Source organism: Oryx dammah, unplaced genomic scaffold, assembly GCF_014754425.2.
Source record: "Oryx dammah isolate SB20612 unplaced genomic scaffold, SCBI_Odam_1.1 HiC_scaffold_21, whole genome shotgun sequence".
NCBI lineage: Eukaryota > Metazoa > Chordata > Mammalia > Artiodactyla > Bovidae > Oryx > Oryx dammah.
The window spans coordinates 13872139-13886890 of NW_024070205.1; the positions used below are offsets into that span (position 1 = coordinate 13872139).

Below are 14752 nucleotides of genomic sequence, written 5' to 3' on the forward strand. Positions count from 1 at the left end.
TAAACAATAAGAAACAGAGGTGAGGAATTTGATCTAAGAAACAGATATGTTACCAATCCTAGGTTACACCATCTGTCTCCCCACTGGCCTCCAGCCTCTTCTTGGAACCTTCAAAGTGAATCGACTACCCAAATTTTCTCTAAGAGGCTGAGTCTGCATTTGCTGGCCAAATTCTCCCCTTGGACACTGTTCTGGCTGCAGTATTATCACATGATAGATGCTTGTTCTCCTAAGCTCCTGGGAGTTGAAGAGTGGGAGAATCCTCCTCACCATCAAATGCAGCTTCCAGCCATTGCTAAACCACCTCCACGAAACTCTCTATTCCTTTGAGGCTCATATCCATTTACTTCCCTTTCTCTTTCTCTTCACTCTCTGTGAACCTGTCATTCTTTTTCCTTCACTGAACAATTTGGTACTTGTTTCCATCCCTTCTCTTCACATTGAAGACCTGTCATCATTCTGTATAAACCCAACTGCCACGTCTAAACATCTGACTACTCAGATTCTTGATCTGTTCATCCCTTTCTCTATCAAAAGCCACACACTTTTCACCATCTAGAACATTTCTCCTATTAATTTATAAATATAGGTCACATCCTATCCTTACAGCTCCTTCACTTAAGTATTCCCAACTCTCAATTCAATGACATAGTTGAATGTCAAGTCTTTAAACCTTTCAGAAGCCGCCCAATCTACTATCTCCTCTTTTATTACTGACTTCACTATCCAGCTTTGATTTTATGTTCAATAATTTCATCTAGTCTTCTGCCAGTATTCGCAACCGTGCCACACTGTTGCGTTTCCTATTTGGCAATACCATTTCTTGAGATAAATCCTAGTTTACTCTGTCATAACCTATACCACACATGAAATGTCTACAGAAGAAAATGACAGCTACACAGATTGCCACCAACTATAAATCCATGACCTCCAAATCAAACTCCCCTCATTCCCATGAGTGAGTATCACTTACATTAATACAAATATTTGCAAACATGTATCTGTAATGCAGAAAGTATCTGAGATCTGGACTTTTATATCTGACTAGATTTTAAAAATTTATTTATCAGCAGATCCTTATTGGTTACCTATTTTAAATACAGTAGTGTGTACATGTCAATCCCAAACTCTGAATCTACCCTTTGCACCCCCACTTCCCCCTGGTAACCATAAATTCATTCTCTAAGTCTGTTTCTGTTTTGTAAATAAGTTCACCAGGTCCATCCATGTTGCTGCAAATGGCATTATTTCATTCTTTTCAATGGCTGAGCAACACTCCATTGTATACACGTACTACTTCTCCTTTATCCATTCATCTGTCAATGGACATTTAAGTTGCTTCCATGTCTTGGTTATTGTAAATAGTGCTGCTATGAACACTTGTGTGCATGTATCCTTTCAAGCCACATTTTTCTCCAGTTATATGCCCAGATGGAGGATTCCTGGATTAGATGGGAGCTCTATTTTTAGTTTTTTAAGGAACCTCCGTACTGTTTTCCATAGTGGCTGCACCAGTTTACATTCCCATCAACAGTGTAGGAGGGTTGCCTTTTCCCCACACCCTCTTCAGCATTTATTATTTGTAGATTTTCTGATGATGGCCATTTTGACTGGTGTGAGGTGATATCTCACTAATAGTTTTAATCTGCATTTGTCTAATAATCACTGATGCTGACCATCTTTATATCTGTTTACTTAATATCTCAATGTGGGTGCCTTAGAGGGATTCTCAAACTCAGCTTGTCCTAAACTGAACCTTTGTTCCCTCTCCAAGGGGAGGACGTTGCTGTCCACACAGCCCAGCTGATCAGCCCAAACCAACATCCATCTTTTACCCTTTCCTGTTTCCATACCTCTCAATGTAATCAACCAATCCTATTAATTCAGTTTCTTAAAAACTTAAATAATTACTTTAATACTAAAAAACTAGTTTCCTGGCTTTCTTCCTAAAATACAAATCTGAATGCCCCGTCCTCCTTTGAATCCCATTAGTGGTGTTGTATCACCTTTAGAATCAAATCCATACTTTTAAAATTGATTTTAGAGGTCCTCTTCTATAGGCCCTTTTTAATCTTTCCTACCTAATATTATATCTTCTTATTCTCCTCTGAGAACTGTAACTTCCTCCAATTTTAAATGAAAACTGGAGAAGGCAATGGCAACCCACTCCAGTGTTCTTGCCTGGAGAATCCCAGGGACGGGGGAGCCTGGTGGGCTGCCGTCTCTGGGGTCGCACAGAGTCAGACACAACTGAAGCGACTTAGCAGTGGTAGTAGTATTCTCCTCTGAGCCACGCTAGGCTCCACAGTGAAGACTGTTTCATTCGTTAAATACAGACAATGTTCTCCAGGTCTTTATGCTTCCATCTTCAGAGAGCTAACGCCTACTCATCCTTAAAACCTCAGTTAGATGTCACCAGCCTCCTGCTCTGTCTTCCCACAAAATCTCCTGCGATAACTCTTAGGAGACAATTTTAACCATCTTTTGAAAGGTGTTTCTACACCAGCAGACCCTAAGTTCTGTGTGACCAGTATCACTGTCTTTCTTATGAACCTACCTATGCTTACACATGGCATAGTGCCTAGAACACAGAGGCACACCATAAATAATTTTTGAGTGAATCCAGTCTTAAAGTCTCAACTTCCCTTTATCATTCCTTCTTACATCTATTGCTTTCCTCTTTAAGAGGCACAGGTCTACTCATCTCGTAAGTACACTTTGTAGTTTACGTCTCATTGGACTTCTCTGCAAATGTGTGCCATTATGCATTCATTCACCCATTCATATATATATGTCCAACCTATTTCTTGTTTGCATTCTTCTTCTGGGAACACCACTGTCCTGGGTTTTAGAAGTTTTACCCAGTTTTATTCCTACCTCTTTGACAAATGTTCCAACTGTTTCCCATTTGGGATTTCTTTTTCTGTCTTCTTTCTTACATGGTATGTGAGAGTCATTCTGCACAGTACTCTTCTATACATATTCTTTTTACTCTCTAAGCAATCAGCCATGAAATTAAAAGATGCTTGCTCCTTGGAAGAAAAGCTATGACCAACCTAGACAGCATATTAAAAAGCAGAGACGTTACTTTGCCAGCAAACGTCTGTCTAATCAAAGCTATGGTTTTTCCAGTAGTCAGGTATGGATGTGAGAGCTGGACCATAAAGAAAGCTGAGCACTGAAGGATTGATGCTTTTGAACTGTGGCATTAGAGAACACTCTTGAGAGTCCCTTGGACTGAAAGGAGATCCAACCAGTCTATCCTAAAGGAAATCAGTCCTGACTATTCATGGGAAGGACTGATGCTGAAGCTCCAATACTTTGGCCACCTTATGCGAAGAAGTGACTCATTGGAAAAGAACCTGATGCTAGGAAAGACTGAAGGCAGGGGGAGAAGAGGACGACAGAGGATGAGATGATTGGATGGCAGCACCGACTCAATGGACATGAGTTTGAGTAAACTCCAGGAGTTGGTGATGGACAGGGAGGCCTGGCGTGCTGCAGTCCATGGGGTCACCAAGAATCGGACATGACTGAGTGACTGAACTGAACTGACTGATAAATCAACTGTATTTCAATAAAGTAAACTTTAGAAATATAAAGAACTAAAAATAAAATTATATTTTGTTGTACAATTTTTAAAAAGTGAATTCTTCACCTCACTTTCTAATTGATCATCACTCCAAAGTTTTCCTTTTCACTTCTTTTTTCAACCTTTACTTGATAACACTTAGCAGTGTCTTATCCATGTTGGGACGAATATGAATATTTTTCCCACTTGAGAGAAATAAGAGAAGGGAAGTAAAGGAAACATAGAGGGAGAAAAAGGATGGAAGGAAGTAGGAAGAGAAGTTAATGATATGTAACTTGTTGTTTAGTCACTAAGTTGTGTCCGACTCTTTAGCAACCCCATGGATTATAGTCTGCCGGGCTCCTCTGTCCATGGAATTTCCCAGTCGAGAATACTGGAATGGGCTGCCATTTCCCCTCCAGAGGATCTTCCTGACACTGGGATTGATCCCGCATCTCCTGTTTGGCAGGCGGATTATTTACCACTGAGCCACCTAGGAAGCCCAATATGTAACTAATATGTAATAAGTATAAATTTAGTACACAATAAATTTTAGTATTTAAAAGTAAATGAATTTCTTTATAGGATAAATGATTACACTTCTCATAATTTTCAAGATTTTTAAAATGATAATGACGATTTGTAATTAACAAACTATTCTCTAAGTAAATGCATACTTTTAAACAATAGTTATTCTCCATTGGAATCAGATTACTTCCTCTACTTATTTTTACTTGAAAATGTGGTTTTTAATTAACTTTTATAATCAAAGTTATATTTCATGTCACTACCTCAACAATTAAAATGTTTTAACAAATATAATCAAAGTTAATAGTGCTTAATATGTTATAAATGAATGTAAACAAGTACTTAAAAGTTGATTATTTGGGAAACAGGAACAGTTTTTAACAACTGGCAGACAACCACAGCTAACATAAAAGTTGCAATTATTCCTAAAAACTATCTTAGTAACAAACAAATTATCTTAGTAACTTATTAAAACTTCAAGTGAGTATAGCATTTCACATTTGTCAGCAGAGTAACCTCATCTCCCACCCCAACTGCACCTGCTCTTTGTCTTTCTCACAGGCTAAATTAACATACATAATTTGACCTTCTGACATTTTCAATTAACCAACATGCGCTCTGCTCATGAAGAATGCTCAATCATTAGCAAATCCTGGCTCTAGAAGCTAGAGGGCATGTTAGTCAGTCAGGAGAGGAGAACATCAAAGTTACAGTGATCTACATATTTAGGCTCAGGAAATCTACTTAGTTGCCCTTGAATTAAGTATGTAAGCTGATATTCAGGACAGCTCAGCATCATTTAAACATATTAATTAATATCATCTATGTATTATTTATGTGGTTGTCAGTTTAAGAACTGATACAAACAACGAAAGGTCAAACCACAAGCTGAATCATTTAAGGGTTGATCTCACTTACCCCAAATGTTGACATTATAGTTCTTCTCAGTTTTCCCTGCAACATTTGTGGCTTCACAAGTGTAGCGACCACTATCTTGAACCTGAGCACCTTCAATCTAAAACCAAAATCATGCTTTGAAACCACAGTTTATATTTTGTAATTAATTGGGTTTTATATTAACATTGCTTGTGATCTCTGATTTTTCATTTGTTCTGAAGGTTTTCAAACATATAAAAAGTTGAGAAAATAGTATTGGGTTAGCCAAAAAGTTTGGTTTATTTTTTACTTAAGATGTTATGAAAAACTCAAATGAACTTTTTGGCCAACCCAATAAAATTGATGGCTATATGCCCATTACCCACATTCAATACTTATCAAGATTCAACAATTATCACTTACGTCATACCTTGTTTTAATCTTGTTAACTTTAGTGGTTGAAGGTCTAGAAAGGTCTTTTAAATATGATTAAGATAAAATAGCACCAAAAAAGCCCCCACAATTAACCTCTGAATGAGTTATTTATGGCTTTAAATATACAATTTTTTTATGTCCAGGACACTCGTCAGTAAAATAACACCCTTACTCTTAGTTTACTGCTTTCTTCTATATCACGTTTAAAAGCTCCTTCAGGTCAGCCATTATACTCAATTAGTCTTAATCTCCCAGTACCGAGTTTGGTGCTTGGTAGATAATTGAATATCAGTAAATATCTTCCATATATTTATCTGCAACATACATGAATACTTATCCATCATTTATTCATAGACCTTTCAGCAGTTATTGAGAATCTTGTACTAGGTTCTACAGATAGAAGATACTAAGAAATATAGTGTAATATATGGTTTCTGCTTTGAGTTTGCAATCTAGCTGATAATATAAAGCATGTGAATATAAAAAAGAGTTTAATGATAAACAAGGTGTAAATAATATAAGATACTATAAGAGATATAACAAATAATATGTAATTGACAGCTAACTTTGAAATCAATTGCTAGAATATTCAAAAGAGGGTGAATCATTGGAGTTGCAGTTATCACTGAAAGTATTTAGTCTTCACTAGTTCTCATTTCCAAGAAGTCTTCTCCCTACATCCCTTCCTCTGGACCCATACATTCCAGGGTGCCTGGGTGGCCTTGTTGGTAGAGATTCAGTGGATCCCAGGATTTCTTCATTCCCTCTCTCCTGGCTTCCCAACTCCACTGGGATCTGTGCTCTGAAGAAATGAACTCCTCCACTCACTGAAATTGCTGACAGTTCTAATCAAGTACAGCTCTCCCTGAGCAGTGCTGGGACTTATGTTAATATAATCATCTCCCTCCCTCATTCAGTCAGTGCTGAGGTTTGAGAATTCTAGCTGCTTTCTAGAATTCTAGGCTCTGCTTCTGAGAAAATGCAGCACTTTTTGCCTTTATTTTCCCTCTATAACTCAACTGACCTATCTTACTTCCTCCATCAGTGATTCCATCATTGCTGCTGCTGCTGCTGCTAAGTCGCTTCAGTCGTGTCTGACTCTGTGTGATCCCATAGAGGGCGGCCCACCAGGCTCCCCCGTCCCTGGGATTCTGCAGGCAAGAACACTGGAGTGGGTTGCCATTTCCTTCTCCAATGCATGAAAGTGAAACGTGAGAGTGAAATCGCTCAGTCGTGTCCAACTAGTAGCGACCCCATGGACTGCAGCCTACCAGGCTCCTCTGTCCATGGGATTTTCCAAGCAAGAGTACTGGAGTGGGGTGCCATTGCCTTCTCTGGACTCCATCATTACAGGACTGTAATTTTGAAAGACTCCATTCTCTTGCCTCTGATACACACATTCACACTCCCTCCCACTCTCTCTCTCATACTTCTACTTGTGGAAGTTTCTTAGCTTCCCTTCATGCTAACAATATTCATTCACTTCTCAAGACTCTGTTTGACAGTGAAAACTTTCTTTTATCAAGAAACCATGTGGTGTAGTGGTTAGCAGCATGGATTCTGAAGTTATACTTCTATATTCAAATCCCATTTCTGCCACTTAGTAACTGTGGGCAGATTACTTAACCATTCTCTCAATTCTACATAGGGTTATTATGAGGATTCTATAAACATTCCAGTGGCCTGTTAGCTTCCTGAATCCTAATTCCTTAGGCTGACCTTCCATGTTAGTTCTTATTTCACTCAAATCAGCCCTGTCAACATTATTTCCAAAATTTTCTTTGTTAAATTGTTTCAGTATCATGAGTTTACTTGCTGTTCATAATCAGGTCTTTTGTCCCATCTCCCCATAAAAAGCCAAATAGCCATCCAAGACCATTCTAGGCAACCATAACCTTACTTTTTGCTATCTTTCCCAAATGTACTGTCTGTATCATCCACTGGGTAAGTAACGTAGAGCCTTATAACACTTAGCTGCATTTTTCAATGAAGCTGCTAGATTTTCATATATTATATAAAATTGGAAATAATTTTATATGTATATATATAGGATATACATATTTATATAGAATTGGAAAATTTTGCATAAATGTGTCATTCTTTATTGCATCCCTGTGCAGAGCACCTAGAATGGGTATTTGCTGATTGGTTGGATGACTGAAATGATGGATTCCTTAGAATGTTTCTATCATATTTTGCTAGAAGCATTTTTTGAATGGCTTCTGCCTTCAAATATGAATTGACATTTAAATATTTAAATCTTACTAGTCATAAATTAGAGAAACTATCACAAACCTCAAAAGGGTTCCTAGAATTTTAGAGGATAAATTTAGTAGGATACTTGTAAAGTTTAACAGTGTACTATTTTGATAGGGGTAATACTAAAGCGATGATCTTAGAAATAAGAAGTAAATGAGTCTGTAGCCTTACCTTTAGCACACTCCCATTTTCAGTAACACTGAGACCTGGTTTCTTCAGCAAGGGGCGGCCATCTTTTAACCAGGTCAGAGTTGGTGGAGGAATAGCATCACTTCGACATAGTAACTCCACAGCTTGGCTAATGAGGACAGAGACGTTCTGTTCTTCTCCCATAATATTTGGTGCAACTAAGTGAAAGATGGGTTTTCCCTCAGGATAAAAGAGGCCAGCACACTGCTTATCTTTATTAATCATCAGGACATATACTGAATAACTTTATTAGTCCTTTTAAGATGTAGGATCACAGTAATTCTAGCATACCCTCTTTGCATCACTTGGCTCAGAATCAAGTGTTCATAAATCACTGATTAAAGTGTTCCTGTTGAACAAAAATAGTTTTTCACTAACTTTTCGTGCAAAAAAGCTTTAGAACTGGAAGTTCTCACCAAGTGCCCATTTAAGAAACTTCTTGAACTCGAAGTCACCCCTTAAGATTTTCAAAGTATTAAATCACTCATGAAATATTTTGGAAATAACAATGAATTAAAAGCAAATATATTTTTGATGCTTATTTATATATTTTTTTGCAAAATAAAATAAATTTCATACACATAGAGGCAAAATAAAAATCGAGTTGAAAGGGATCATCCTGTCCCACCTCTCAGCATGCAAAATATAAGATGGGTGACAGACAAGACCTTATGTGAAATAACATGATTCTATGGAATAAAGGCCATGTGGGATAACTAAATCAGTGACCAGCTGCACAACACACAGCTACATAAAAAGAAGAAATGAGTTGAAATTTTAATGAGATTAAAATGAGAATTCCCTGGCTATAAGGCTTGTCAGATGCTGAAATATGTTCTTGGAGGAGTTTAAGGAATCGCCTTCCCTTGGGTATATTAAAAAATAGAGTAAACAATCATTTGTCTTAGATGGTCTAGGTACAGCCCTGCCAAGAATGAGAGGGTGGGCTTCATAAGCTCTCAAGGCCTCTTTCAGGCCTGTATTTATAATAATTCATAAACATGAACTAATACTGAAATCAGGTCTGTTATTAAAGGGCGACTCCAAAAAAGCACAAAGGGGAATTTGCCCGACCATTTCTCACTAAACTCTATAACTACTAAGGATTGTAAGAAACATGCCATATTTGTAGTTTTTTGTTTTTGTTTTTACAAGAAAGGCAAAGTTTCACTGAAATGAATCCTAAAGGATTTTTCCAAATGCATTGGGAGGAATAAGGTGCTTGTAGTAAAGAACATTTTAACAGCCCATTAGCCATTGCTTCTGACTTGACACGATTGCGTGTGGCAAAATGACAATGGACTTTAGCTAGTAACATGTTTTTTCTGTGGATTTTAGCTAGTAACATGTTTTTTTGTAACCAAGAGATTTCTCTGCTACACAGGAAAAGGCATACAAACTACAGGGTACTTTCTTATGCTTTTTCTGGATGCAGGACTTGTGCTAAACCCAAAGGAATTGATGCTAACAAAAGAAATTTCATGCACGATGGTTGGAACAGACCAGTGGAGCATTTGGGCAGAGATCTGTGATGTCCATTCTGCTAAATTTAATAGCACACACAGATACTGGCTCTCCATCAGCTTAAATTTATCTATGGTGACAGAAAAGAGTGGGATTATTTTTAACATGTGAGACAACAGAAAAAGATACGCAACTAGTCTGAGATGAAAACTTCTATAATCTCAGCAAAATGAGCACGAGTGCCATCTTCTATTATGAAAAAATATATATCTTCACCAGACTTTGCATAAAGAGTCCTAAATAGAAGAGCATATTTCATAGCTTGGAAATAATTTCAGGAAAAGTCTGGTCTCTGGATAAAAATGTACCATGACTATGTGAGTGAAAGTCGCTCAGTCGTGTCTGACTCTTTGCAACCCCATACAATTCTCCAGGCCAGAATACTGGAGTCCATACGGTCCATGGAATTCTCTAGGCCAGAATACTGTAGTGGGTAGCCTTTTCTTTCCCCAGGGGATCTTCCCGACTCAGGGATTGAACACAGATCTCCGGCATTGCAGATGGATTCTTTACCAGCTGAGCCACAAGAGAAGCTCCATGACTATGTAAAACATGTTTATCTTAGATTACTTGTAGACTTTATAAAAAAGCATGGATTCTTTAGGACTGCTTGTAGACGTAAATGTCAAAAATAATTCAAGAGAGCGGAATGTTAATTTCCAAATAGTTTTCCTTTAATTACTTTTCTCACAGCTGAGTGAGTGAGTCAAGCTCCAAAGGAAATCAAGTTTTTAACATTGAGAGGAAAAATATAAAAACAAAAGAGTATTTGTTCCTTAACATAAATTAAAGCAAATCTAATTATAGTTGAGGATACATATTACCAAAGCCCATCTATTTTTTTCTGCCCTGTCTTTCATTTCCAACTTTTTGTTTAGTCTGAGAAGAGAAAAGCTTCCACCCTTTAGATTCCTGGGTTTCTTAGATGATATCTCTATTCTGCTTTGCAGTCATATTGCTTAGGAACGGGTATATTGGGCCTGTTTCTCATCCTGTGCATTATACCTGTGACACATAAGTAATCAAGTCAGAACTGCCATGGGGTTATGCTTGTGGAGATGCTGGGCAATGTGTGATTGCTAAGAAAGCTCTCTGAAATTCAGGTTAAAGAAAAGGTACCGCAGGAATTGAAATCATTTAAAAACTCAATTCTCATCATACTGGATGCTTGGGGCTGGGTGCACTGGGACGACCCAGAAGGATGGTACGGGGAGGGAGGAGGGAGGGGGTTTCAGGATGGGGAACACGTGTATAGCTGTGGCGGATTCATGTTGACATATGGCAAAACCAATACAATACTATAAAGTAATTAACCTCCAATTTAAATAAATTTATATTAAAAAATAATAATAAAGAAAAAAAATAAAATAAAAACTCAGTTCTCTTGTTTCAGCACTTCAGAATACAGTAAAGCATCCTCCAAATTTATACCAAGGAGAAACAGTTACTATTCTTGTAACTGTAGGGATAGCTATTTTATCCAGTATGTGCTCCTTTTACACCCCTACACTCTATAATGTGAATCTGAACTTATCTTTGGCCATGAGCAACAAACCAACCTGAGATTGCCAAAGTTAATACCATAAATTTAGGAATCTAATGCAGGGCCATAATATAAATAGTAGAGGATAGATTGGAGGCTAATTTCAAATTAAAATGTTTTAATTTCACACTTCATTAACATTTGAAATATATAAGCATAGCAAGCTACTAAACACACACACATTTTCAAACACATTCATGTCAGCTAGCCTCTTGACTTTTACTACAGAGGGAAGTCTGGTTTCTGGACTAAAAGACTTGTATGAGAGTATCTTAACAAAATCTTAAAGAATAGTCATGCACATCTTCATAACTCCTGGAAAATATCAAATCTCTATCACCTCTCAAGTCCACTTTTGACATTAATCAATGCAGAAATGGAAAAAGTCAAGGCCAGATTTTCAATGGCAATCCTGGGCTTGGCTTGCTCATGACTGAAGGAGCTATTATGTCACAAACTTAAACTGATAAATCATCCTCTAAAAACAGTTGAGACTGGAAACATTCCAATTCTTCATAAAGCATAAAAGTGATCCATTAAGGGAAGGAGTTTCTTGCGATTGGGCATTTTAGAATCTCTGTTATCTCAGACAAAGAGCACCAACAAACCTGGAGGCTGAATACCCACACATGTCAACTGCAGAAGCAAAAAAAATGGAGGATGCATACAAGTTACGGATAGTTTACTGATGCCAACTGGGGTTTTTTAGCTTAATTAGATATGTATGGTATCTATGTTGTCACGAGGAGCCTTTTAATTAAAATACTAAGACTTATTAGGTCAAAGTCAAAGTTATTTGTGATGACTATATTTGGTTTTGGCGAATTCAAAAAGGCACATCAATTCACATGGCCTGGAGGTTAAAAAAATAATACATTTTTAAATATATATTTTAAAAGGAATGAATTCTTTAGAACTGAGGTAGGATCTAGAAGAAAAGGCCTGCATTAAACAGATACTCTTTGAGGGACACAGCAGAAACAAATCCATTATTCCAGGAAGCAAAAATATAATGCAAATGAGACACTAAAAAGAAAAAAACAAACCTGAAAAAGTCCTAAATGCAAAAATGTGAAATGACAAGTGTAATCTATGAATGGAGGCCAATGAGACCGCAGTTTCATCTTGGGGGCTTTTGGGTGTGACAGAATCAGACCTTTCCTTTTGTATATTACAGCTGCATCACAGGTAGGAAAAAAACTTGAATTTTGCCTAATTTATATTCAACTTTTGCTTCCCAAATAATCCTTTAATTCATAGACATAGTATTAACTATAAAATATGCTGATTGTATATATAATTAAAAGGTAAGAAAGTCTGGGTTTCAAATAGAATTGATCAAGAGAGCTACTTGAAGAGGAACTTGCTTTAGTGAGAAGATCATATCTTTGTATGCATTTTCATTCTCAGAAGTTCAAAAAGGGAAAATCAGTCAAAGTCAAATATGAGGCAGAAAGGGTGAAACTGATTCTGTTAACCTTATAACTTCATTTCCATTGTTCATAACTCTCCGTTGTCAAAAACGCTCAACTATGTCAATGATCTCAGGACTTAAACACAGCTATTTCAGAGCAGAAATAATTATTAAAATGTCTTACCATATACTCTGAGGTCAATGTCCCTTTGTTTCTCCCCGGCAGCATTTATTGCCACACAGGTGTATCGCCCGGTATCACTGATCTGTGCACTGGTCAATGCTAGGATGCGGCCCCCAGACAGAACCTATCAAAGAACAGAACACTAAATAGCCAACATGGCTCCTGAGAAGGGTAGGCATAAACATACTTTTTCAATTATTTTCTGAGTTTCATCAATCAAACATTTGCCTCTAGAAGGATTTCTACCTGGATATTTTAAAGAGAGCAAGCATCATTCAATCTCCTCATTTTCTCCATGGAGGAGGACAGAAAATGGAACCAAAGCTGGCAATAATCACTGAAAACAGCTCTCCACAAACATGATCAAGTGAAAATTCAACTTTATCTATGCTCACTACAGAAAGAGAGAAAGCCACCAGGGGAGAAAGATGAGAAGTGGGAATAAGAGGAGTTAATCCTCCTCCTAATTTTTCCTTGAGAGACAATTAAGAAGTTAAAATTAACACTGTAATAGCAGTCAAATTAATTAGTCACACTCATAGCCCTTTTATTCCATTGACATAGCTGTACCTCAAAAATACTGACATTGACTCTGGATAGTCTATGATCCGAAATTCTGCAACCAAAGGATTTTCAAGAAAAGCTCCAGAAACAGAAGGGTGGAATAACTAAGCCTTCTTCAAGGCAAAACAAGATTAAAGTACACTTTAAATGGGATATATGTCTTTTTGTATCTCAAATTTTGAGTCAGTGCAAAGTACTTAAACTTTGTTCTCAGACTCAAATTTCATTTCTCATGATGTTGTCTTTTTCCATTTTTCTTGATATGATGTTTTAGTAGAAGTGACTACACTCTAGATGGTTCTCTGACTCATTATTATTTTCAGAAATTTAAATAACTTCTACCAGGAAATTCTTGCTTCTGTCATTGATGAACATTTCTTTGTATAGGGTATCTCTTATGGTGATACCAGACAGTGGGAATAGGGAAGCCGATGTACCTAAAACAACAGTCAAAATATAGAACTATATATGAGACAAGGGAACTCTTAGACATACTGAGCTTTTAATGAACTGTCTAGAAATCCCAGTTGTGTGTCCATATTTATAGATGTATCTATGTACATTTCTGGATAACATTTGTGAATCCTTGTTCTGCAAGTTCCTTTTATGGTTCAGACTTTGTGGACTGAATAGTGAGATGGTAGATTTGCCTTAAGAAACGACATGGAGTACCTGTATCCCATTAACGAAACTAGTGACAGGGCTCCCATCTTTCAGCCAGGTCAGACTTGGGGCCGGGATGCCTCTGGCTTCACACTCTAACCTCACCAGGTTATTAACCACCACTGCCACCATGTCATTGCTGCCAAAAATTGATGGGGGCACTGAAAAGGAACAAAAGGTAAACAAAAATAAGGCATGCTAACATCACAGAATATTTCATCTCAGAATAATAACAACTATGTGCTCTGTCCATAGTAACGTGTTTTCCATTTTTATTTCTTGACTTCCAGGTTTGTGTGTGTATGCCTGTTTCCCTCCACTGTATCCACTCTAGTATGTTAACTATGAACTCCTCTTAAAAGCACTATTAGAGGAAACAACTTGAAAACATTTCTTGAACCTATGATTCTGATAGACAATATTGACAAACAGGGCTACTGTCAGTAACTGATAAGATGGTTGATGACTATTCTGAACAATTCATCTAAAGCAAACAAGTTCAACAGCATGTGAAAACAGAGCATTTAATAGGAATCAAAAAGGTTAACACTTATCAGTTTTAGAACACTGCCTCCTTAAATAAAGATGACAATAACACATTCTGTTAAATATCAACACTAGAGTTTTATAGATGCACTTGATCATTTTGAATGCTTCTTTACCCGGGATCAATCTAGTAGGGGCACTAACCATGGACCTGCAGACTGTAAAATAACTCGGTTGCTCCAGCTGAGTTGATGGCCACACATTTATATATGCCAGCATCTGTGATCTGGGCACTTTCGATATCGATGATCTGTCCTCTGTTCAAGAAAGTCACACTACTGGAATCTGATAGTGGACGATTATCTTTGTACCATGTAATAGCTGCAAGGAGAAGAGAAGAGAAGCCCATCTATTTAAATGTTTCTTTAAAAAAATTATCCTTCAATAAAAAATAATTTTAAAAACTCAATATACACACTGAATTAGAGGTTAACTACAATAGTAACAACTGCTTTA

The 14752-nt window shown here is 37.2% G+C and overlaps 1 protein-coding gene across 1 annotated transcript in view; it reads right to left on the reverse strand.

Annotated features, from left to right (window-relative positions):
- Positions 1-14752, reverse strand: part of HMCN1 (hemicentin 1) — a 551984-nt gene that overhangs the window by 183673 nt on the left and 353559 nt on the right. Inside the window, exons 38-42 of the mRNA XM_040263800.1 lie at positions 14441-14617; positions 13760-13911; positions 12524-12647; positions 7841-8016; positions 5018-5114 (exon numbers count right to left, since the gene is read on the reverse strand). Of these exons, the coding sequence (XP_040119734.1) occupies positions 5018-5114; positions 7841-8016; positions 12524-12647; positions 13760-13911; positions 14441-14617 (726 nt within the window). The remainder of the gene's footprint in view (positions 1-5017; positions 5115-7840; positions 8017-12523; positions 12648-13759; positions 13912-14440; positions 14618-14752) is intronic.